This window comes from Balaenoptera ricei, chromosome 18 (genome assembly GCF_028023285.1).
Source record: "Balaenoptera ricei isolate mBalRic1 chromosome 18, mBalRic1.hap2, whole genome shotgun sequence".
Classification (NCBI taxonomy): domain Eukaryota; kingdom Metazoa; phylum Chordata; class Mammalia; order Artiodactyla; family Balaenopteridae; genus Balaenoptera; species Balaenoptera ricei.
This window is the reverse complement of record NC_082656.1, coordinates 11,549,759-11,574,950: the sequence shown is the minus strand read 5'-3', so window position 1 is coordinate 11,574,950 and position 25,192 is coordinate 11,549,759. Positions and strand designations below refer to the sequence as shown.

Genomic DNA, 25,192 nt, shown 5'->3' with positions numbered 1-25,192 from the left:
AGAATTGTGTGGATTAAATTAGATAATGTATGTAAAGTACCAAATACAACTCCTGCATATAAAGTAACCTGTTACTCTAATTAATAATAAATAAGTCTCCTTCTGTTTCTCTGTAAACCTCAATTATTCTATTTCACTCTTAAGATGTTTGACTCCTTTGCAGCACAGAATAGGGAAAAGAGTATGGTATTTGAAGGTTGATAATTATTTGGCTTCCTTTACAATTCCAAAACTAACCAGCTATATAACCTTAGGTGAGATACTTAACCTCTCTGAACCTCAGCTTTAACATGTAAAAATAGGCTAATAATCTTTAACAGAGAATGATTAAAGAAATAATATACTGTTCATAGCATACATGAAAACTTAGTATATATTTTAATTTATATACTATTCTACAGTTTACAAAGTACTTCTATGTCCATAATTTAATTTGAGACATTTTTATAGGAAAAGCTTGTATTACTGCTCCTTTTTAGAAAGTATAAAAAATGAGGTGCAAAGTAATCATGTGGCTAATACAAGTTCACTCAGGTTAGTAACACACCAAAATTAACTAAGGTTTACTTACTCAAGTGCCACATTAAAAATGAATAAAAATAGGGAAGAAAAAAAAAAAACTCTCTCCATTGATTCTCTATTCTGAAACGTGTTTTCTCACCAAGTCAACTTTTCCCCTAATATTTCTATATCCATCACTTATAATCCATCTTTCATTGTCAAGGTTCTTGCTAGAGAGACACTGACTAGCTCAACTAAATTACTATGGATTTCCCTCTCACTGAGCTTTTTTGTCCATGTTCTACAATCAGTGTACTACTTGGCTTGACAGGCTTGAAATGTTCCCTATCATCTTCTGAACTAAGTACAGACACCTTTAAGAGCTAAGCTCTCAAAAATACTAACTTATTTATTCATTTCATGATATATATATTGAATGGCTAACTCCTAGAAAGAGGAAGGGAATTAGTATTAATTGAATGTTCACTGCATTTCTGGAATTACGAAGTACTTTAACGCATTACTGCTTTTTATTTAATTCATACAAACACCTTATACATTAAGAGATATATATATATATATATATATATATATTCATTTTAAAGACTGGAAAACTGTCTTCCAGTCTTTAAAATGAAAAACGGAGGCACAAGAGACTAAGGAATGTGTCTTGGTTTATACAAGAGACTAAGGAATGTGTCTTGTTTCATAAAACCAGTAAGTGGTAGAGCCAGGACACAAACTCAGAACTGTTTGATTCTAGAGTTTGTGCTGTGCGATATACGCTCTGTAATTATAAAGATGTATAAGATACGAACATGCCCTCAAGTAACATACAGTCTCCTGTGCCTACACAAATAACATGAAGCATGACTGCTGATGTGTTTCTATTTAATTTTCTAAGCAGTGAAGAGCTTTGTGGAGACTTGTCAGCAATAAAATAATATATGGTCTAATTATTTTAGGAATGTGTCTCTAACAGTAGTGAAAAAGAAAGACGCTACCTACAGATAGACTAAATGTGTGGCTGTTCTGCCTGAAAACTGCAAAAGTTTGAAGCCATAGAACTTTTTAAATGAATTAAACTTTTACTTCATGCCTTCATTTATTGAACCTTCATTGTTTCAGTATCAAACATCTAATTACAAGTACCGTGAGTGACAAGAGACATACCAGGTTTTATGAAAATATCAAACAGAGGAACTTCCCCTAGACTGGGTTGGTGGTGACGGTATTAGAAAACATTTTCCTCAGAGAGTTGAACTTAAGCTAAAGCCAAGAGTGGAATAGAGTCACTGGGGTGAAAAATAAGGATGGACATTTCAAGAAAGGGGAAGCTATGTGTAAGTCTAAAGGTTAAAACAAATTCTGATGAACTACATGAAGTCTACAGTGTGACTAAAATAAAATAGTAATAAATAAACAAGATAAAATAGTAAAAGCAAGGGTAAGGGATTCCAAGTTGTAGCTGAAGTAAGCAACAGTCAAGCATGCAGGACCTAAAAGTCACGTTACTGAAACTCTGAAGTGATGCAAATGGTCAGTTGAACATACAATAAATAGAGCTAATTTAGAATGATAATCACTGCTGCATTCCGAAATACTGTACACCATTCATCCATTTCATGGGCGTTCAATATCTTTTTGTTGACTATCATGGGAATTCTATCCCCAAAAGCATATCCATTTAAAAAGCGCATTATTCATATACTGAACTCTGTGAAAATATATGTAACTATTAAAAATAGTAATAATTCAGAACTTTTCAGTGCTATGAATTGCTATAATCCTTATAAGAACCCTACGAGGTAGAAATTATTAGTATCTTCATTGAGTAACCAAAAATTACCAGTCTCAGAGAGGTTAAGTAATCTTGATAATACAATTCTGAAGAAGAGAAGCCAGGACCAGAGCCTCCATCTGCCTGATTATCAAGCGATACCATGTCACTTTGTTCTCATGAACTTAAAAAAATTTTTTTTAAGGTACATTATATTTAACATAGAAAATGTTTAATTACCTTGGAAGCTGCTGTGGCAGTCACACCTTGGGGAGCTTCTTGAGGTTTACTGCTTGCATGGGAAGGTTTGTTCCCCCTGTCTCTCTGTCTCTGCCGACATTCTAAACAGTTTCTCACAGCAACACAGCAAACTATTTTAAAAAATGAAAGCATATTATTGATGTAAATTGCTGACTTTGACGCGTTTTAAAAAATCACTTGGTTCTATTTTTTCTTTCTTTCCACTTTCTCCATCCCATTATTATTCTTAAAATCAACCAGATCAATAAATATTGTTTTAAATTAGGAAACACAGTAATGAGAAGTATACATAAAACATTCATGTAGTTAAAAAATAAAAATAAATTACCCATAAACTACCAACCAGCTGAAGAAACAGAATACTACAGGGTCTTTGAAGCTCCCAATATATCCTTCCTTATTCTCTCCCCTTCCAACCTTCAAAATTCTGAAATTTATGGATCAATTAAAATTTTTTTAAAACTTATTCATATTTGATGATTTTTTAAATAATAAGTCTTCTGCCCTTAAGTTGACTATCTTGGTGACTATATAGAGCACAGCTCCCCATTTCAGGCAATAACAGTGTACATCCATATAGTCAGGCCTCACAAGTCCCAATATCGACCTATTTTCATGGTGGGAACGTCACCTTTGTCAACAAGCATTCAATAAGTACATGCTTTCTATTCACTTACTTATTTTAAGAAGCAGTAAAGCATAGTAATAAACAGTACAGATTTTGGAATCAGGCCAAAGTTTGAATCCTGGCTCTGCCACTTATGGGCTGTGTGATCTTGGGCCAGCTGCTTAAACTATCTGTGCCTCAGTCTCCTCATGGTAAAATGAGTATAAACACAGTAACTTCCTTAGAGGACTGTTATGAGGATTAACTGAATCAATATATGAAAAGTGCTTAGAACAGTAAACAGCACATACATATAATTGTTTGCTTCATTATTATTCACTTATAAAACTTTCCTGTGGATGATAAAAAAACAAATCTGCTAAGAATTATCAGGATAAAAATGAAATCAGCAGTAAAGCTTTGGAATATATTCAGAAATAAAAGTTCAGAATAACCAAATAAATGCAGTTTTCAAGATATCCGGGCATTTAAAAAAATATTTCTCTTTCTAACAAAGTTCAATCTGTAAGCTATTGTTAAATATCAATGGAAATGTCCATGATGGCCCACAGTAATTATTCCACACCTCTTGGCTGACAGAGAGATCTCCATGTGGTCAATCTTTCCCTTATAATGGAGATGAAATGACTCCTCTCAGGAAAATACAAAAATACAAAACATTAAAAAGTACATTTATTCCACCATTCTTTTTTTTTTTTTTTTTAATTTATTTTTATTTTTGGCTGTGTTGGGTCTTCGTTTCTGTGCGAGAGCTTTCTCTAGTTGCGGCAAGCGGGGGCCACTCTTCATCGCGGTGCGCAGGCCTCTCACTATCGCGGCCTCTCTTGTTGCGGAGCACAGGCTCCAGACGCGCAGGCTCAGTAATTGTGGCTCACGGGCCCAGCTGCTCCGCGGCACGTGGGATTCTCCCAGACCAGGGCTCGAACCCGTGGTCCCTGCATTAGCAGGCAGATTCTCAACCACTGTGACACCAGGGAAGCCCTATTCCACCATTCTTAAATCAAGTTCTTATTCCATCCTTGGATTAGAAACAACTTCTCCCCTGCAACTATATATATATATATATATATATATATATATATATATATATATATATATATATATATGTAGATTTTTACATAATTTTAAAAATTATGGATAAAAAGAATACATATCAAGACTGTCCTCCCTATCAAACGCCTTAATTTCTCATGTCCTCCCTGTTCACACTTTAAGGCAAGTATGAAAATAGTAGCCATTTTGGTCTGAAAACAGTAGTTGTCTGGTCCCCTGTAAAGCCTAAATAGTATAAATAATTTTTCCCTTTAAAAAAGGTACGAGATGTAAGAATGATTCCTGCCTAAGGAGCTGGTCTAAATTTACTAAGAGTTTTCAGGACTAAATTTTATTTGCAACACAAGATAGAGGCAAAAAAAAATCATAGGTATAGTAATGTTTATTAGTGTTAATGTTTATTAGTGTTATTAGGTACACTAATGTTTATTAATGTTAACTGTGCATTCTGAGAAACAGTGAGATTGGCATGGTCAATTTTATCCTTTAGCATTATGTGTATAAAACTAGTCGTTGGTTTTCTGATACATTTGTGGGCCCAGGACAACTATCCTCTGTATTAGTTTACCAAAAATAAGGATTCATAAATAGATTTACATTAAAATCACTTCAGTGAAAAAGGTTATTGTCCAACTGATTCTGAAACAACTCAAAATATATTTGACTTTATTTCAAATTAGAATCCATTAAAGATCAATTCCATGAAATCTCCAATATGAAGATACTGTAATTTTTTAATTTAGTAATTCTGAAGAATTACAAAATAATCTCTACATTACATAATCATCAAATTGTATCATTAATACTTTATGTATCACAGAGTATCAAAAAGTAATCTGTAGTTATTTAACATGCACCGTTATTCTTAACAGACTTACCTAGCCTTAGGCACTGTCGCATTAAACCACCAGAAGACATGTTTTTTTCAGCTTCAATCTCACTAAAATTTAGAGAGCTGGCAAATACAAGTACATCAACCATAGCCATCAATCGACTGAGGAAAGTTACTGCTGTCTCAGCTGACATGCCTTGTGTCACTTCAATATTTTCCAATTCCGTCTTTAAAAAAGTAGAAGATTTAAATCTTGCTTAAAACTTGGAAATATAATACATGTACATACATACTGCAGGTTAACAGTAGTTTAGTTATTTTGTAAACAAAATAAGTTATAAATCATAAACTAATTCCATATATCACAAGAGCTAGTTATCAAATTTAATTAGCTTACCTATGAATTATCTTTAAATAAAGGAAAAATCTATTTTTAAAATCAATGTTAGATTTCAATATCATTACTTGTAAAAACTACATTCCAAACTTAAGATCATTTCATAAAGATATTTAGAAGTAATCACATGTATATATTTATACTAGTTTTGTCCTATTTTATTAGTTAACAAAGACATAAAACTCATATTTCTTTCCTAAAATCCTCATTCTCATTTATAAAAAGATATGTGCTAATTTTTCTTTCCTATAAATGTATGATGAGCAATAGGAAAGATATGTGGTGCTTTCATTTGACATCAAAGGGAGACAACTGTCAAATTATGACACTTTCTTATCCATTTCAGAATAAAGTGAAACCACTAGGTATCTTGTATGAACAATAAAAATCTAGGGTAAAAATACTCAAGATCATTAATTCCTCTACCGATATTAATTTGTGACACTAGCAATAAGAAGAATCAGTAGCGTTCTAGACTGGTGAAGCTGTACTTTCACTACACTATTGTCTATGGTAAAATATAATTTCCTGCTTTGAAAGGGAATGGTACAAAGCATTGTGTTTCGTTAAGATGTATAACTCTGTATTTTGTAAGCAATAGCAACATCTCTTATTTTATTTTTCATTGTGCATTACATAACATTTTAATTATTTTGGTTCATTATGACTAGACCTCATTTTCTCAGTGCCTCAAAATCAGAGAAAAGTAAGGAATGCTTTATAAATAAAAAGTACTACTGTTTAAATTTTCTGAAAATGGGCACACTAGCCATATGGATTAACCTTACTTCTGCACCAAATGATAAATTCAACTACAAGGTAAGCATATATTATAGGTATCTGCTTCTATTTAATGCTCCACTTGACATTATTTATACCCATCATTCTACCTAGACATATCCCTACTCACATTAACATGGAAATGTCAGCAGGAAACACTGATTAAAAAACGACCTTTTAAACACTTCTTGTGTACAACATGGGTAAGAAAAGAGACAGCTGGCTACTGCAAGCACTTATATAACTAAACGATTATAAATGGAGTATAAAATGTAACAACCTTTCTCCCTTCTATTTAACATCAAAATAGTGTTAAAATCATTCTAAGAGGAGCTTGGAAACAGACAAAAATTTTTTTTTCAATTGTTGATTTACAACATTATGCCAATTCGGTATCTATGACCTAAAGAAATGATTAATTTATTACTTGGATTTTTTAAATAAAGATTCCTCATTTGCTAGCACTTCACTGATATACAGCATCATTTCATAGCGTGAATTAAAAATCGGTGACCACAACACAATTGTTTATAATAAAAGTTTAAAAATTAATTTTATATAAAACCTCCTTTTAAAATATCAGTTATCAACATAAGTGTTTTATAATGGAATGGGAGATCTGGCCATTGCTTAAGTCCATTAAGTATTCTGAAAACTTTTCAAAATATTAGAATTTTAGGATATCTATAGATGTACTCTCAAAGAAATTCATCATTTTGAATTACTAAAATTACGGGAACTCTAACTCATTTTATTAGTTAATGATCTTATTTTGAAGTATTTTGGGGTGTACAAGGCTTAAGCTTCAAAATGTTTTCATTTTTAAAGAGTAAATTATAAACACAAATTATAAACAGAATTATTAATCATCCATGAAATTTGCCAAACTGTTATTTTTGACTAAAGAAAATAAAATTTTAAACTAAAAAGCATTCTTAACCAATAACCTAAAAGGGAGTTCTTATTAATTCTATGTAATAGTAATTTATAAATATGATGAAATGTTATATAAACATCATAACATAGGTTTAAAAATAAAGATCACCCAGATATGATTATTATTAAATCTTAACATATATTCCAACCAATTTCCTTTCTTTGGAACCAGTTAAAATCTGATTGTACATATGACTGAAATATTATTGTTTTCATTATATTCTGATAGCTTAGTCTAAAGATTAGTGTGAATAATAAAACAGTAATTCATCAGTGCACTGAGAAAATAATCCTTCTAATGAATCTTTTAAATATACCAAAGATATGCCTAATGTTAAAAGATGGTATGGAAACTCAAAATATAACCAAGTCAAAAATTTCATAAATAAGCAAAAATAAAATTTAAAACTGAAAACCTGAAAACCTGAAAATTACTGAAGTAATACTAACCTTAGAACCCTGGACATGCATTAGACAAAACAGACAACAGACCAAAAAAGTACAAGAAAAGCAAATTATTAAAATTAAATGAAAATACAATGTAAAATTGAAACACAAAATAATATATTAAAAATTATATTTGATTATTTTATTAAAAGCAACAATTCTCAGAAGAGATATTCATTTTATAAATTACATATGATTAAGATTAAATATCAAATAGACTTCTATTTTTTTCATTAGAGTAATTGCCCAAATAATATATGTGTAAATATAGTTCATATATTAGAAATGATGCATACTCTATTTTACAAAATAAGTTATCTTTTCCTAGAAGATGACCAAGGAAACATTTTAATAACTAAACTAACAATGTCTCTGTAAAAGCCCGAGCTCACTACCAGTTTAAGCAGAAATGACTTAGGAAAATAAACTGTACCAACCTTCCATAATTTTTATTAAGGAATCATGCTATTTTGTTTCCTAAAATATTTGGAGCCATTCTTATAGAACAAAATCCCCAGTAATTAATAAGATAATAAAATATTTGAGTGATTCTAACTTAAAAACCACTTTCCCTTGCTAGAAAAGAACTTACTGATACACTAAATGAGGTCACATGTGAACTAAGATAATTTCATAGATTTTGTACTAAGTTTCAGAGTATTATTAAGAATTATATTCAGTACATTAAAAATTTTTGGATAGAATTAAGTTTCATAATAAAAGTCAACAACTATTCTTATTCTTTGATTTCTGACATTATATGTGAGCATAAATTTCAAAATAAACTATTTTCAAATAGTATAGGAGAACATATAAAAGCACCCTGAGAATACTAAAATATAATCAGTGTTATGAGATAAACAAAACACAAAGAAAATTAGTAGCTTTTCCAAATCTATTAGCTATATTTTCTAATAATGGTAAGAAAATATAAATTAAAATTAAGTCCTTGTCATCATTTTTTGACATAAAAAGTTCCTCTTCTTTCTCAGGATTATGAAACTATTAGGAAAGCCAGCAATACCAGTCTCTATTATTTTTCTATCAAAAGAGAAAATGAAACCATACGTGACACTGAATGAAATTCTAAACGTTCAGTGTTCTGGATGGTTGACCAAAATGGTCAACTTAAAATCATTAAGTGATTATGCAATTTGCAGTTGATCCATGTTCTTTGTTTATCTTCATTTTTTTCTCCAATTCCTTGCTTTCATTCATGACCAACTTGAGCAATGTATAGAAAATAAATGAGAGGATGCAACTGACTAGTCATAGAAACATTAACTTCAAAACCTCAACAACAAAAATAATGCTCCTGCCCCAAATCAAAGACTGGTCAACCTACATACGAAGAGTTCTATTTTTTTCCCCTGACTACGTAAGTTAAAACTATTGTTCTAATTTAGAGACTTGAAACTATGTAATTTATTTTCTATGCTACAAAAGATTTTAAATAATCTAGGTAAAACTGAAACTCCAATAAAGTCCTGCTTTTTCAATGAATATTAAGTTTGAGGTGGCATTATAACACAAATATTTGTATATCTATATTCTTTTTCCTTAAAGGTTCCACTGAAATATTTCCGTACAAGTAAGATAAAACAGCTCAAATTTTCTCACGTGAAGGTACTGCAACGGCAATACACAAATGTCATCCTTAGTATGGATTACTGTATTCACATAAGGTCCCAGGGCAGAAAATAAACCACCACTATGCCAATGCCATAGAGAGAACAGACAAGATTATACCATTTTAGTTTTTTGCCATCAAAATGGATCACCCATAGTAACTAACTTGGTTCAAATATCCTATTTTAAACTTCAGAATTCTGAGTGTGACAGGCTTACTCTATAAATGGGAAGATCATTCCATCATGTTACAATTCTGAATAAAAAGTTCCAAAAGGAAGTAAAGGAGGGAAACATTCAGTAAGAGTCATCTCCATCTAGTGACATTACCTAACTTAATTTTCACAAACTCCCTGTGGGATAAGTAAAATTAACACCACTAAAATGAAGAAATTAAGGTTGACATCATTTCTAGTAAGTGGTAGAACCCAGGTTAAAATACACATTTATCCTATGCTAAAACCCATATGCCTTCAATTAAATCATAACTTCAAGAAAAATTGTTTGAGTCTCACTGATTATTGGGAAACAAAAGTTTGTTTTTGATGAAAAGGAGTAAATTATCTGAGATCCACACTTACACTGAGAAATGGAAAAGACATTTTCCTGGGTTGAGCTTTTAATAGAAATTATAAAAAATACTTAGCATTCTACTTACCTACTCAAAATTAAATACAATTTCAACATTAGACGTGTCAAATGCTAAAAATATTTAGTATGGCTGCGTGGGAAAAGTTACATATCTTCTAACAAAACATAATGATCACAACCACCAGTGAAACTGTGTTAAAAATTAAACTTTAATAAATGTTCATTAAGTCAAATGCAAGCTCTTATTTAATAGGAAAAATGAATTTATCTTAAGCTCTGACTATTGAATATTTAATGATCAGGAGTAAGTAATGAAGTTTTACACTATGACATTTGTATTTTATGTGAAAATGGTGCTGTAAGTCAGTGGTCAGCAAACTAGGACCTACAAGTCAAATATAAATAAAGGTTTATTGAAACACACCCACACCTACTCCTCTGTGTTATGATATATGGCTGCTTTTGCAAACAACAGCAAATTTCAGTAGTTAGATACCATAGAGCCCACAAAACCGAAAATATTTACTATATGATCCATACACAGAATAAATTTGTCAACCACTGCAACCATCATTACTCATATTTATTCCTTAAATACATATCTGTATATAATGTATGAATATTCTAAAGAACTCCACAAACCTAAACAAAATTACAGATCACTCAAACATTAGTTTCAAATGTTTCTATCTCTCTTCATATAGGATTGAAATTCTAAAGGCATCTATATGACAATGTTTCCCTTTGGTTATCTATATATTGCCAGTGTTTCCTTTTTCACTTATTCCATCCAAATTTCTCTTTTGGCTTTTTATATTTTAAATCTAAGTTAAAGAAAGTAACACAACATTGTAAATCAACTATACTCCAATAAAAATTTTTTTTAAAAATCTAAGTTAAAAAGCTCCATATCTTCAGCTCTCATTTCTTTCTTTATTCAACCTCCTCCTTCCTAACTCTTCCCCTCTACTACATTAGAATTTTTAGCAAGAATATTATACAATCAAGTAATAGAAGACATTACTCAACAGTTGACACCAACCACGTTTTCTCCCAGTAGGAAGTGGGAGAAAAGGTTCTCGCTTTTAGGAAGCAATTTATTCAAAGAACATAAAATTAGCTATGTTGTACAACCAGGTATAGGTACAATCAGCTAATGGACCAAAATAACAGAAATACAGAGACAGAGACAATGAAGAAAAGTTTCTACAATTGAATGAATTCCAAAGTCTGTTGAGAACAGTCTAAGAAATAAGTACCATAGTTTCAAATTCCAAACTACAGAGATCAAAACTGCACAGGTCATAATTTTGGAAGTAGAACCTCTAAATGTCAGTATCTTTATTGTATATTCACTACAAAATAAAAAATAAGCAAATGGGGTAGTGACATATTATTTAAATCATATTGTTTATTGAAACTTCATTAATTATTTTCTCTATTTTGATAGAGATCTAGTTTTAAAATTTGGAAGACTAGTAATGTGAATATTTCAAATCTATACAAATTTCATGTCTACTGCTAATTTTTTATAAAGGTCATTTTTGTTCTACAGAAAATTTTAAAACTATTATATTTTAAAGTAAATTTCAGTATAACATTTTAAAATTTCCTGACAACAAATGTTAATTTATAAGACATAAAAAAATTTATAGGATGAAGAAAAATGCCAGGATGAAACATTAAGTCAGTCTTTAATGCATAGAAGAGGGAAAAAACAAAACAAAGCCTCTTCCTGCCTCAATATTAGAATGTATTTTTAACATCACATATAACTCTCAATTTAACAGAATTTGGTATAAATCATGAGAGGAAATCAGAGATTAAAGAGAAGGGATGGTATGTTAATCTCACAGGATACCTGCACTCTTCACACACCATCAACTATTTTTCTTCCTGATTCAATTTCCTTGGTCAGCTGCTAATTTCATGAAGGCCCTAATTGGGACCTGTTCTGCTGCACTCCCCGCTGAACTAGCCTTCTTGCCTTTGGAGACTCGAATAAATTCATGGATGAAATAGAAGTACATGTGCCTGTGAGGGGGAGGTGCTGAGGATACATTCTTTTTGCTGCCAATATTTAAGTTTCAGTGCTGCTCCAGGGGTGGCGGCAAAGGGACAGTGAGAGAAAGAGTTATGTAGAGAAAGCTTGTTAATGATGAAATAAAGCCAGAGATCAATTTGGAAACACTGCCTCATCAAGTAAAAGACATCTTAATAAAACAGCAAATTTCTCTCTGGAAAAAGGATATATTTTGGGCTTATGGATGAGTTTCCAGTGTGGTAGCAAGAACACAGATAATATGAGAAGCAGAATTCTATATTCTTTCCCATCTGTGCAATTAGCTATGGAGTCTGTTTTTTTTAAAACATGAATCAGAGATATTTTTTAAAAGACAGCTAAAATATAGTTATTTTATTTATCTATTATATTTTAAATGACATAAGTAACATTAAATGCCTTTCAAACTTATATTAATACATTTCAATGTTTTATTAGAGAAAGTCTATATTTTTAAAAAATAAATGTTGAACCAGTAAATCATGTCAGATGAAAATTCTAAAAGATGCCATATGGCTAACAAAGTTTTTTGAGGTTTTTAAGGATTATGAAATTTTTCAGGTACAGAAAAAAATGTTGTCATTTATACTTTTTCTATCTGAGGTACCTAAGTTTTAAATAAGAAACACTCTAAGAATTCAATCATTCGATTCTCTTTTTGAAGCAAATTACTGGCTTCAAGATTAAATCTCAGAGAACAGAAGTATAAAACTCCTATATATCGTTTAAAATAATATTAAGTTTAAAAATAATATTTCAAGCAAGTCATATGAGACAATGTCTAAAGATGACTTTTTCTAAATTTAGATTCATGACTCTAATTATCATACAATAAACATGTACTTGTATTTAGAACTTCAAGATTTACAGAACAAAGATTTTAACAGTTTATTATAATGTAGATTTGAAGAGAGAAACAATACATAGAAAATAAAGCTAAATCATTCATAGTTATTGCTCTTCCTAAGGCATGTTCATCCGAATTACCAGAGAAATATGTTCATAAATGCACACAGCTGGAAGCCAAGACTGACAATTAAAAGAGGTGAGAATATAAATATATATAATTTTAAATTATATGGTTAGAAAGTTTCCTTAGGTGAACAAGTCTTGTTAAAATCCGTGTTTATAGTATAGAACACCACTGACACACTCAAGTAATGTAATTATAAAACATAACCACTAGATGGAGGCAAAGTACTTACAGTTGGTGATGTAGCAGCAGAGAGCAAAGGTAAAATTCCTCCACAAGCAATGATGATGTTGTCTACCATTTGGGAAATGAGGTGAATTGTGTTATGTACAAAAATAATATTTTCATTGCTATTGACAAAATCCATTACAGACTTTGTGGAATGGCTAAAATAGCAGAAAAACAAAGCAGAAATGAACATTTCTTTGGCTTAAGAATAAGAAGTTTAGATTTTATTTATAATGCCATTTTTAAAGTGAAAAATAAGAGCTAGACAAATTTTAAATGGAGTTATTAGAAAAGAAAATAACTTACAATTGAGATGTCATATTACCAAAAACTTAGCATTCATTTCGGCATGGATTGTGTGTGTCCATGTATAATAATTTATTATTTTGTTTCTGCTTTTAAAATACAGTGTATTAACTTGATTCAAAGACATATGACTAGGTCAATGAATTTGGCTAAAAAAATGTATTTTTGCAATAGCTGGTTGTTTGGTATTGAAAGGCAGAACAAGTGAATAGTTAGCTGACAATCTGTTGTATCACCAGACTGCAGCTCCTGCTTTGACCAGCTGTACTGAAAATGTATACTGCTAGCCACAGAAGTGATACGATAGGGGAGTATAAATGAGTCAGTAAAATTCAAGTACTTACTGAATAAAAAAAGGAAAAAAGACCTCAAAGGTCAGCAGTGCAGCTCTGCCATACAAAACATTCAATATCGATTCTCAGAGAAATACACTGCTTTAGTTTGGTATCAGTCAAGAATATGAACTATTCTCTAACAGAAAAAAAAGAGATTACTCCATGATCAAATTTAAGTCAATGATCCTCACCTTTTAAGAACTGCAAAATATCATCTACTACATCTTTGATCTCAGGATGTTTTCTCTTGTCCTAAAAATTAAAGTACTATCTATCTTTTACATTTTTAAAAATTATGTAAAATCCTGTCTGGGAAATTTTATGAGAGTCCATGAAAGAAAACACAGAAAGACACACACAGTATTAAGGGACGGAAAGTTGAGTATCATTCATTTGGGGGATACTAATATTGCAGTTAGTAAATTACATTGTATCTCTCCATACACTGATACTCATGTTAGTAGTAACGTATTTCATGGTATTACAGTCTCCTTATTTACCATCCCTAGGTAACTTAGCATATAACATTAGCAATGGAAAGACCATTGTTTCTATCACATAAGTAGACTAAGGACAAACTGACCAAATAAAATCAGAACTAAAAACTTTCTATGGCAGACACTGATTGCTTGCATGACAGTTATTCCTTATTCCCTGCTAACACAATCTAGATTTTGTTCTATTATTGAGCTACATCTGGTACAGGAAAGATTGGCTTCACCACAGCTACTAGGTTGGTAACCAGTATTGCTCCATGGAGGCCAATCATTATAATCCCATTCCCTTTTGCTGGTGACTCAGAGAATAGCATATGATCCGACTGACACATGAGGCATAAGAAGGAAATTTCTTGAGGGGCTTCTTTTAGAAAAAAAAAAAAGAAGAAGAAAAGAATAAGAGGAAGAGGAGAAGAAGAAAGAGGAGAGAGAGGAGGAGGGAGAGAGAGAGACAAGGAAGAGGAGGAAGGAAGAAGGGGGTGAAAGAGGAAGAAGAGTCCTGCCCTCTAGTTGGGGTAAGTCTCCTATGTTGAATTGATTCTGGGAGCTGAAGCAGCCACCTTGAGTCTTAGAAGGATAACTAGGAGAAGCAGAGAGACTCACTTAAGTCCACTGTTAAGAAACTCACTCACAGTCCATTGTGCCACTGATTGTTCAAGTCACTGACGGTGGGGTACTGTTACTGACAGCCATCAACTACCTAACTTATCTGCATGAACACATGACACTCTCATAACTGATTAATTTGTTGCATATTTGCTATTAGAAAATTAAATTGAAAGTGAGGCAAGGTAATTTTAAAATTTATGCAGACTTTGTTTTCTTTCTTGAAATTTATTCAATTTATTTGAACTGAAAAAATAAAGCAACTGAACTGTTCTTTTCACTGTTTTCCTTAAATGATTATATTTGAAATGATATCCACTTACTACGTAAATGGTATAAGCTCTAAAAATAGACGTCATAAGCTGATTTTAAATTTTATTTTAGCACTATGTGTTAAATCTTATCACCAAGAATAAATGTAGTACATGGTATTAATTTTAACAGGGAAAGATAAAAATGTAGAAATTTATTTGAACCAGTACTGAACCTTTTCTTGGTTAAAACTCTTTTTTATAATAACCTGGCAATGCCAGATTTCAAAAATTGGCTAATTAACTGTCTTAAGCCTAAATTCTTGGTTAGCCTTTAATCTGACCCACCCCAGGACTTATGATCATTATGAAAATATTTATGTTTATATAAAAATGTTCAATGTTTGATTATTTTTAATAAATTTAATTTGTTAGATTTTTAATGATATAATTCACTTATTAATCAGTCGATGGCACCAATTTAAAATATTCATTTTTCAACTGAAAGTAGTCTTATTTATAGAAAAGAAGTATTTCTACCTCCTCCAAACATGTACATCTGTTTCTAATGCAAATAGCAAATCGGTGAGAAGTCGCTGGTGCATTGGAGACCATTTAAACTCAGGAATACGAAACATTGTAGTGCGTGGACCTGGGCTGAACTGGCGCCGCTGTTCCTCAGTCATTGGCATTCCTCGAAATCCTAAATCAACTCGGAGATCTCTGTCTTGTTGTGTGATAGACCGACCCTGAACAGCCTGGAGACAGAAAAGGGGAACATTTGTAGAGTGAAAAAGAAACACCTGATTTCAAAATGAAAATAGTAAGTACAGTTAAGTGAGTAAAGCTTTTGCATATGACTTTAGTAGGTTAGTATATTTTACATTTATTATTCACCTGGTGATTCCCTGCACAGGAACCTTTTAGAGAAGAAAAGGCTATTATTATTATTTTTATTTTGCTGCTTCAGAAACTAGGCAAGGTAACCTAATACTTAAGTTTAACACCAAAGTTCACATTGAAAACCAGATCCTCTCTAGCCCTCTTTATGAGTCTTTACATTAGACCACATTTCTTCCTTATAAAAGTGATCCTATACTCAAAGTGAAGAATACTGGGTATATGCCATCAACTAATTGTAATTAGAAACACAAGATTAAAAGAAATATTACTTGTACAGATTCAAGTTAACTTCAAAATCTATTTCACTCAAAATACTTCGATTTAGAAAAATAAATGCCTTTTATATGTTAGAAAACCAGATAAATGCCTGTGAACTTTGAGTGAAAACCAGGCAAGCCTAGAGATTATTATGCTCAGTAAACAATGCACCATGCTTTCCTTTATTTTAAACCTGGACTTAATTCAGTATTTCCATCCCCCGCCAATTATCACTGTAGCACAACTGCCGCAAAAATGGAAATGGCAGTATTCAGTAGAGAAAAAATAAAAATATCTTTTCCACACACATAATATATTTTCAAAGATTCTGAGTACAAAGACACTAGTGAGGTATGGTTTACTCTCTGTAACATAACTCTAATGGACACATGTTAAATGATTCTTTGATGACATTAAAAGGTGAGTGGAAAACCCAGGCAACAACAACAAAAAACAAGTTCATAAAGGGTAAAAGTTTTCTTCAATTCTTAACCATAAGGTATTATTTAGTCTAGAAAATAAGTAAGTATAAACTCAGTGCTCAACAATTAAAATTCATATCAGAAAACATCATCTGCTTTTAGCTTTAGTATGGTGAGGCCCAAACTGCAGCACTAACATTTCCTCACCACCAAGCCTGAGAATCTCTAATTTTCTCATACGAATCCCTCTCCATGTGGCTATAAAGAAAATTCTCACTGTTAATAATTCCAAATTTTCTCAGCCATATTACCTACCTCACAGGGTTGTTGTGAGGATTAAATCTGATAACATATAGCACAGTGCCTGGAACATAGTAGGCACTTGATAAATAACAGTTCCCTTTTCCCTTCCCCTTCATTTCATTTATCAGTTCAATCTGGGCTCCAAGTCCTCTTTTCTATAATCCACAGAACAGGGTTGGGCCTGAAGCTCAAAAGGTTAAAATTAATCAAGTATTCAGAATGAAGATCTTGAATACAAATGTGTAAATGTAGTCACAGAGCCATAAAATGTTCAAACTGGTAGAGACCTTAAAGGTCATATTTCAATCTGGTACAACCTCTTGCACTGTATGAGAAAATTCAGGCCCAGAGAGGTTGAGCAAAGTTACACAGACAGAATGTGGCAGAGTTGGATATATGATTCAGTTATATTAAATTTCTTTTATATATAGAACCACACTACTCAATTCCATAAATTATTATTCTACCATAATTAAATATAAACATGGTGTGACTGGTAAGAAATTACTCTGCTTTGGTGCTAACAGCTCCATATCTATTCAATGCATCTTTAGAATACATGTAGGATGACTTACTTGCGTCGTAGCAGTGGTCTGGATTTTACGGATTTCCTTTCCTGATTCTTTGCCATCATCTGATCTCTCAGTGTCTGAAATTACACTTCCTGCATCAATATTTGGCACAATTCTGCTACCAGAAGATTCAGTTTCCAGAGTCGTAGCAGTCATTTCAGCATACTCTAACCCTTTAGATGATGACGCTAAGTCTCTTTCAGAAATACTGCTCATTCCATCTGAAGTTGTATGGATTTTGAACTCTTTTTCTTCTATTATACTTGATGTACAAGTTAAGTCTACACTACCAGTCATGTGAGCAAGCAATCCAAGATCATCACCAACACCAAGATGTACTTGTGTGTCCTGAATATTTGGAATAATGTGATTGCTAGAAAGTTCAGGAAGGAGTTTCTCCTCCTGTTTGGGTATTTTATCAAAGAGAAATGATGTGCTACTGTTGGGAAGTTCATCCTTCTCATCTGCTAATGTGATCAATGGACCGTTATCCTTTTCCTCATTTTTTTTAATGATACCAACACTTCCATGTACATTGTTCTGGAGTTTCTCAACAGCAGCACTGTATACATTATCCAACAAAGATTCAACCTCCACAAGAGCACCATTCTCTCCACCTACTAAAGTTTCTGGTGATAAATCCATATCATCAAGCTTCACTTCTGTTGCTTCCACTTTCTCTGCTTTTATATCAACTAAAAGATCGTGCACTTCCACGTGTACAGCACTTCCCGGTCTATCTGAATTTCCAAGAATATCATCTGACACTTTTGTTGACATGAGCAAGTCTCTACTGTCTGTGCTGACAGGGTAATCTGTCTCACTTTCTGGGCTCTGGCTTTGTGAAAGGTCTTCTATCTCTCGAATTTCCATTCCACCTTTTGCTCCTGTTGTCTGCGATGAGAGACCAGAGATGGTGCTCACATTCCCTTTCTTTCCCTTTTTAATGTTTTCCTCCTCTTGTCGCTGATATTCTTCATACATTTTAGCTAGGTATTCCTTATGTGCTTCATAAGTGACCTTAGGAATGGATAAAGAAAACATTAAGGCATTTTGTATATATTAAGAAGAAAAAAATGATATAAATAAAATTATGATAATAATAGCAAAAATGGTACAAATAATTTTAAGATTTCAAACATAGTGCATATTAATCCTAAGACAAATGCTTAGTTTCATCAAGTAATTGGAATATCATCAAAATAGTCATATATGACTTATTATATGACTTGTCCAAAAACACACAGTTAGGTAAACTAGCATTATTAAAGTTTTAAATAAAATGGTATTTTCTTTTAGGTGAAGTATTTCAATGTTACCCTAGTTAATATGCCAGCTGAACTCCTACATATTCGGGTTATTTGAGCTAAAACAGAGAACTGGCTAATAATATACAATATCCAAAGTACTATTACTACATCAGTTTTCTATTACTCATATGTGTGACTATTGCAACAAGTGAGGTAAAAATAAAACACAACACATACCTATAAATATATAGTTATAAAATGTTAAAACATTACAATTTTATCTTTATATAGGCTACTTTAGTTTGTTACTTTACATAGGCTTGTTTAGGAATAATCAGTATATAATTAGGAATAATCAATATATATTTATTGCACAAAGATTTGCAATGAGTTTCCCTATAAAATACTATTTTCAAACTTATTAGTGCAATGATAAAAGTGAAGTGCCAATATATTATAAAATGTAAATTTGTAACAGGAATAAAAGGTTTTTAAAATTAAAAAAAGTTCAAAATCCTTCCTATAGACACATATGATATTGATATTTAAATGATACTATGACAGAATTTTAGGTTGAGGGACCTTTCTTTGAAGACTATCTTAATATAAAACCCCCTTATTTTACAGAAAAGGAAATCAAGTCCCAAAAGCAGGGGTTGGTAAACTATGGTCCATGGGTCAAATGTGTTCATCACCTGTTTTGGTAAATAAAATTTTATTAGAACACAGCCATGTTCATTCTTTACATATTGTCTATGGCTATTTTCATACTGCATGACAGAGTTGAGTAGTTGCATCAGAGGCTGTACAGCCCACAGAGTCTAAAATATTTACTATCTGCATCTTTAAAAACATTTTTCTGCACAAAAGGATTAAATGAGTTTCCTAATGCCACGAAACTGAATTGTGGCATAGATTGAATCAAAAGCCAACAACTTCTGACACCCATCCTTTTCCTATGACACCACAAGATGAGATATATTAACTCTGAATTTCCAGAATCTAAGGTGTACATACTCTAAATTTTAATTGACTACTTCCTTTCACCAAAAACCAGACCATATTTAAAATATAAACAAACATAGATTCTTATCATTAAAAATAAAGATAATGCAATTAAAAACAACACTAAACTTAAATACTTTAAACGTATTTATTATTCATTTGGAAATAAAAACAAGTTCTGATTACTTTAAAAAGGCTTAAAAAGTATATATAAGACTCCGTTTCATGAGTAAGAACCAGTAGGGATGTCTGAGTTAAAAGGCTCAGATGCCAGCTCTCAGATCTGCTAGAAAACATATGTGGGGGGTGTCTCGAGAGTGTAAACTTCCTAATATATAAACCTGAAGTTTCAATTATAGGGTCCCTAAAATACTTCAAGCTTTAAAGGTGTATGAACCGAGAGAGAAAAACAAAAACAAAAACAAGAACGGAAAAGAAAGAAAATTGGCATAAAGGAATCAGCCATAATGCAAGATGCCCACAAGATGGCACCAGATGAGTGTCTACAGGCATTTAATCCACAGCTGAAATCCTGATGATGTAAAATGTTAAATCCCTTGTTACCTTGGAGTGGGCTATTGAGAGTGTATCCACCCAAACTCTCCAGCCTCCCCATTCATATTTGATTGCATGATACAAAAGAATCCGGAAGATATTGTAGACCATCTCCGTAATCTTCTGTTCCTCAGAATTTTTAGGATTGATATAGCCAAGAGAAAACATCCAATCCTGCCACACTGAACACTGCAATAAGCATCTAGTGGGGGGGGGGAAAATCATTAAAAATTCCTAAATTATATTAGAATTTACTATTTTGAAGTTGAGATAAATAGTGAAAATATGATCTGACTTAGATAAAGCAAGGTATACAGTCATTCTGCATATTTAATATTTAACCCGGAATGACTTTTCCCATTCTTCTACTTGGAAAAATCTATATTATCATTTAAAATTGCCCTCCCAACTCTCCCAGTGAGATTTAGCTATTGTTTCGCTACTCCCTCATCACATGTAGCACTCACAAGGTACTTAACATATTAGAAATTAATCATCGCTTCACTGTTATCTTTCCCACTGAATTGCACTAAGACTGTACACCAAGACAACCTGTGCAGCACAGTGCTTTATACACGGCAGACGTTCAATCAGTAGTTGTTAAATTTAAGACTCATGCAGCAACCATGGCTTCATAGTGTACCCCATGTCCTAGCTAACCAGCTTTAGAATGCACGACAATAATCAGTTATCAGACCAAGCTGAGAAAAGCATAGATGATCTCAGCAAATCCAACAACAACATTACATTTAAACTACTGTTGGTGGTAGACAGTTATCAGGAAAAGGGATAGCATATTTTAAATAAGGATTTTTGGATATTTATGTTTATATATACAGTTAAAATATAATAACCATAAAGTTAAATAAAATCATATAAAAATAAATAAAAGTATGCAGATTATATAAAAGAAACAAATGCCTTTTCTAATGATTGAAAGTATTTAGCAAAATAGGAAAGATTTGACAATTTTTTCTTTGAAAGAGATTGAAAATAAAGGAGAGAAAATAAGATTAGTTAGGAAATAAAGTTTTGTTATAGTATTCAAACTGCTTACCTTCTATTCTCCCGGCTGTTACTGAAAAGTTTTATCATATCAGATAAAAACAAACGACGAACTTCCATCAGTTCTGCACTTGGTGTAGAGTTTTTTAACAAAGTTGCCACCACCTTAAGAATCACTGCAAATGAACAAAAAATTATAGTAAAGATTTATAACTGCATCATATCTTCTGCTCAAAAAATATTTACTGATTTTCAACTAAATGCTCAGCACTATGGTAGGTGAGTTGTAAGTGTCATAAATAAAACTATGTGAACGCCATACTGACTGAGGTGGTTAGCAAAAGTTTTGATTTAGTTTTGATTTATTTTCACATGTTACCATGTTACATGTTACTACTGCATTACAATAAAGAATTGCTGTTTGCTCACTTGGATTCTGAATTTTCACTGTAGAATCTGGCTCTGGATGTGGTTTGTGTACAACTTGAGTACATACTTGCTCTGTCAAAATCTGAAAGATGAAGAATTTGAATTTCATTTAGAAAATAAATTTATAATTGCAAATTATAGATATACAAAGACTGCAAAAAAATGTCAATTTGTTCAAATCAAAAGAAGCATCTCTTCTAAGGGTCTTCTAGTGAATTCCACATACTTCTAAACTCTTTAATTGTATAGTCTTCAAATTTTTACAGATAAAGACAAAACCAGGACCAATATCTATAGAAGGAAAGATTAATTAGGAACTCCAAGAATTAACTCTGTTTGAAATCACTTTTCAGTATACATCTTTAATACCTTTAAGTTGTGAACTGTAAATATTTGACTGTTATTTCATCATTAATTTTAAAAAAAACTTAGAAAATCAGTAAGTAAGAAAATAATGTCTGAGCCTGGGTCCTAACTTCAAGTGAAGTGTGATATGGGAAAAATCTTTATAAAAAATGTGGCTCATTGTCATTTACCAATGAGTTTTTTTTTCAACTTCTTTCAAATAACAAAAAATGGCAAAAGTTGACCAAATAAAGGAAAGGCAGACTCTAAACCATTTACTAATTTTCCCACTAACACTCAGGCTCTATGAGTACAGGATTCTTATACATCTTTTTCACTGCTGCATGCCTAGCAATTAGCAAAGTGCCTAACACACTGCCAGCAGTCAATAAACATTTGTTACATTTAAGAATGGATAACTTAATTATATATAAAAACAGATATATGACTCTTCACTGTATTTCAGGCTATAGCCTGTGTTTGCCTCTATTCTTCCATATATTAAAAAAATCCAATGAGATTATACTTAATAAAGATATCATTTTATATTATGATTTAATTTCCTGTGTAGGTTAACATGCTAAGTTCTGAATGAAACTTTTTAAATAGTTTAACCCAAAGTAAGATACAAAAACTTTGAGGAGACTATAAAACTTAGTTGAGAGCTTAGTTGTACATAGCTACTTGTGAAAGTTGGGGATGGAGAGTAAATTAATCAAGAGACAGGTATGATCCTTTCAGATTAGAAAAAGATCATGACATCCAGCAATGGCATTTTTCTTACCTTTCTGCTCAGTCTTAAAAAAAAAAAAAAAAAGAAGATAGGACATTTACTTAGGTGTATTAAGAATGTATATCAAAAAGGTATTGACTTGAAATAAAAACTAACCTACTATTATTAAAATGATGAATATAGGGCACAAATACCCCTTTCTTCACTGCCATACTTTTCCTGAAACAAACACTTCCTTGTTTAAACAGTGCCTCAGAATTTTCTGAACAGAGCACTAGAGACATGCACTACTCATCAGCTGGAGCTGACAAAAGGGATAAAAATTTCTTTGAAAACCATATACCAAAGAACAATCAGTGGTTGGTATATGCCTACAAGGAGTTTTCACACCAACCTGCCCAAAAAGTCCTGGTGTAGACCTACAGCCCAGTCAACAAGATCCCAAGAATTCTGGTTACAAATACAGAGATTCAAAATAACTGCAGACAAGCTTGGAAAAGACTATGCCATACTCTTCTATGATACAGAACTGTCAAAACTTTTTCACCCCAAAAAGTAGAAAGCTCATTGTACAGAAAACAAAATTTATCTCAAAGAACCTTCAGTTTTATATTGTTGTCCTTTTAAACCCCTATTTGATCATCTAAGAATGAGGGTAATAACTGCCTTGCCTATCTAATAAAGCTGGTAGGAGGATCAAATAGGGCTCTATATGTAAAAGTGTTTTGAAAACTATATGTCATAGTTTATTTAAATATGAGTTTAATTACAAAAATATATTTAGAAATTCAATTCAGCATGTATTTATAAGAACCAGTTATGTGCCAACATTCTGCTACATGTTTGAAATGGGAAACATAGTTGCTAGGTAGAACTATATTTCTAGAAAAAATTATTTAATCAATATTGAGGAGACAGGCTCAAATCCATGCTCCTATGGTAGAGTGTCTGTCATTAAGAACCTATGTGAGTTTTAAAAGAGGGGGAGGGAAATAAATAAGGAAACAAATAAGGAGAGATGAATGTAGATGTAAACACTTAATGAAAGGATAGGATTCAAGATGGGCCACGAAGTTTGACTGGACTTGGTTAGAGACATGCATAGGAAATTAACCCTGCCCTGTACCATAACAAAATAGGATGGAGGGTTCAGAGCCAGATACGGACATGAAATCCAATGTGTATTTAACCCTTATAGCACATCTCAATTCACACAAGCTCAATAGCCAAATGTGACTAGTGGCTATCATATTGGACAGGGCTGGGAAACAACGAATTAAATCATGTAGGTAACTTGATAAATATGCTATTTATGGACACAGACCTGAGTCCAGCATTATACATTTAAACATTATTTTATAAATGGTATTATCTCGTAATTCATGGGTCACAGAAAGACTTTAGGCTTAAGCAGGAGCTACTGGAGCTTCCTCTCTGACCTACTGACTTCCCGGACTTATCAAGCATAAATCATTTTGGATTAGTAGGCTCGACTTATGAGACAGGAATAGTACTGGTTTATTTCTTAAAATGGTAAACTATTAACCCCACTGTTACATCCAACTGCCGCTGTAGGTATTCAGGGGGTCAGAAAACCTTTGTATTTATACAGTTTGGACAAGCTCTATTACTTTTTTGACTCTTGGTTTCTTTATCTGTGAAAAGAATGTTTGAATAAGATGATATTTAACATACTACCTACACATAAGAGTCTATAATTTTGAAAAAAAAGTTCTATTATGAGATACTTAAAGGTTTTAAAGTTACTACCACTTTGTAAAAAAACCTGTGTCCAGTAATGTTATACCCTTACCGAAAAAGATAAAGTAAAAAATATACATTAAAAAAATCAGTTCATTATTTCCACAGGAAACAGCTTTTCAGATGACAAGATCCCATACCTGACTGTCTCTGTCTACGGTTAAGTGTTGAACTGAATTATAGGAATAGTGTGTAAAGAGAAATAGTAAATCTAAACCTACAAAGTAAAATTAATATCACAATATTTAAAAAAAGCATTGGACCAATAATCATATATTGTTGTTCAGACAGATCTACAAGTATATTAAATAGAAAAATCTAGTTTTGTCTTTAGGAGACACATTCTACAATCTAACAAAAAATTTTAAGTGTATTAGGAAGTGCTACAAATCATTAAAAAAACATAATTATCCATAATTTAGAGATGGAATAACAAAGTAAAACTAAAGCAAATAAAATGTAAGATACAAATTTTACAAATATTATAATTCTCAAAAAAATATTTGTATAAAGAAGAGCTTTGAGTAATTTCAAAGAGGATTCATTAAAGCCAACTCA

At 31.9% G+C, this 25,192-nt stretch overlaps 1 protein-coding gene across 8 annotated transcripts in view; it reads right to left on the bottom strand.

Moving 5' to 3' along the window:
- The window catches only part of NBEA (neurobeachin), a 612,623-nt gene that overhangs the window by 418,485 nt on the left and 168,946 nt on the right, over nucleotides 1–25,192 (bottom strand). For all 8 annotated transcript variants that reach the window (XM_059902450.1, XM_059902451.1, XM_059902453.1 and 5 more), the window contains 8 exons: nucleotides 21,796–21,877; nucleotides 21,419–21,542; nucleotides 20,371–20,563; nucleotides 17,555–18,571; nucleotides 15,634–15,851; nucleotides 13,103–13,256; nucleotides 5,102–5,282; nucleotides 2,522–2,652 (listed from right to left, as the gene is read on the bottom strand). In XM_059902450.1, the coding sequence (XP_059758433.1) occupies nucleotides 2,522–2,652; nucleotides 5,102–5,282; nucleotides 13,103–13,256; nucleotides 15,634–15,851; nucleotides 17,555–18,571; nucleotides 20,371–20,563; nucleotides 21,419–21,542; nucleotides 21,796–21,877 (2,100 nt within the window). The remainder of the gene's footprint in view (nucleotides 1–2,521; nucleotides 2,653–5,101; nucleotides 5,283–13,102; nucleotides 13,257–15,633; nucleotides 15,852–17,554; nucleotides 18,572–20,370; nucleotides 20,564–21,418; nucleotides 21,543–21,795; nucleotides 21,878–25,192) is intronic.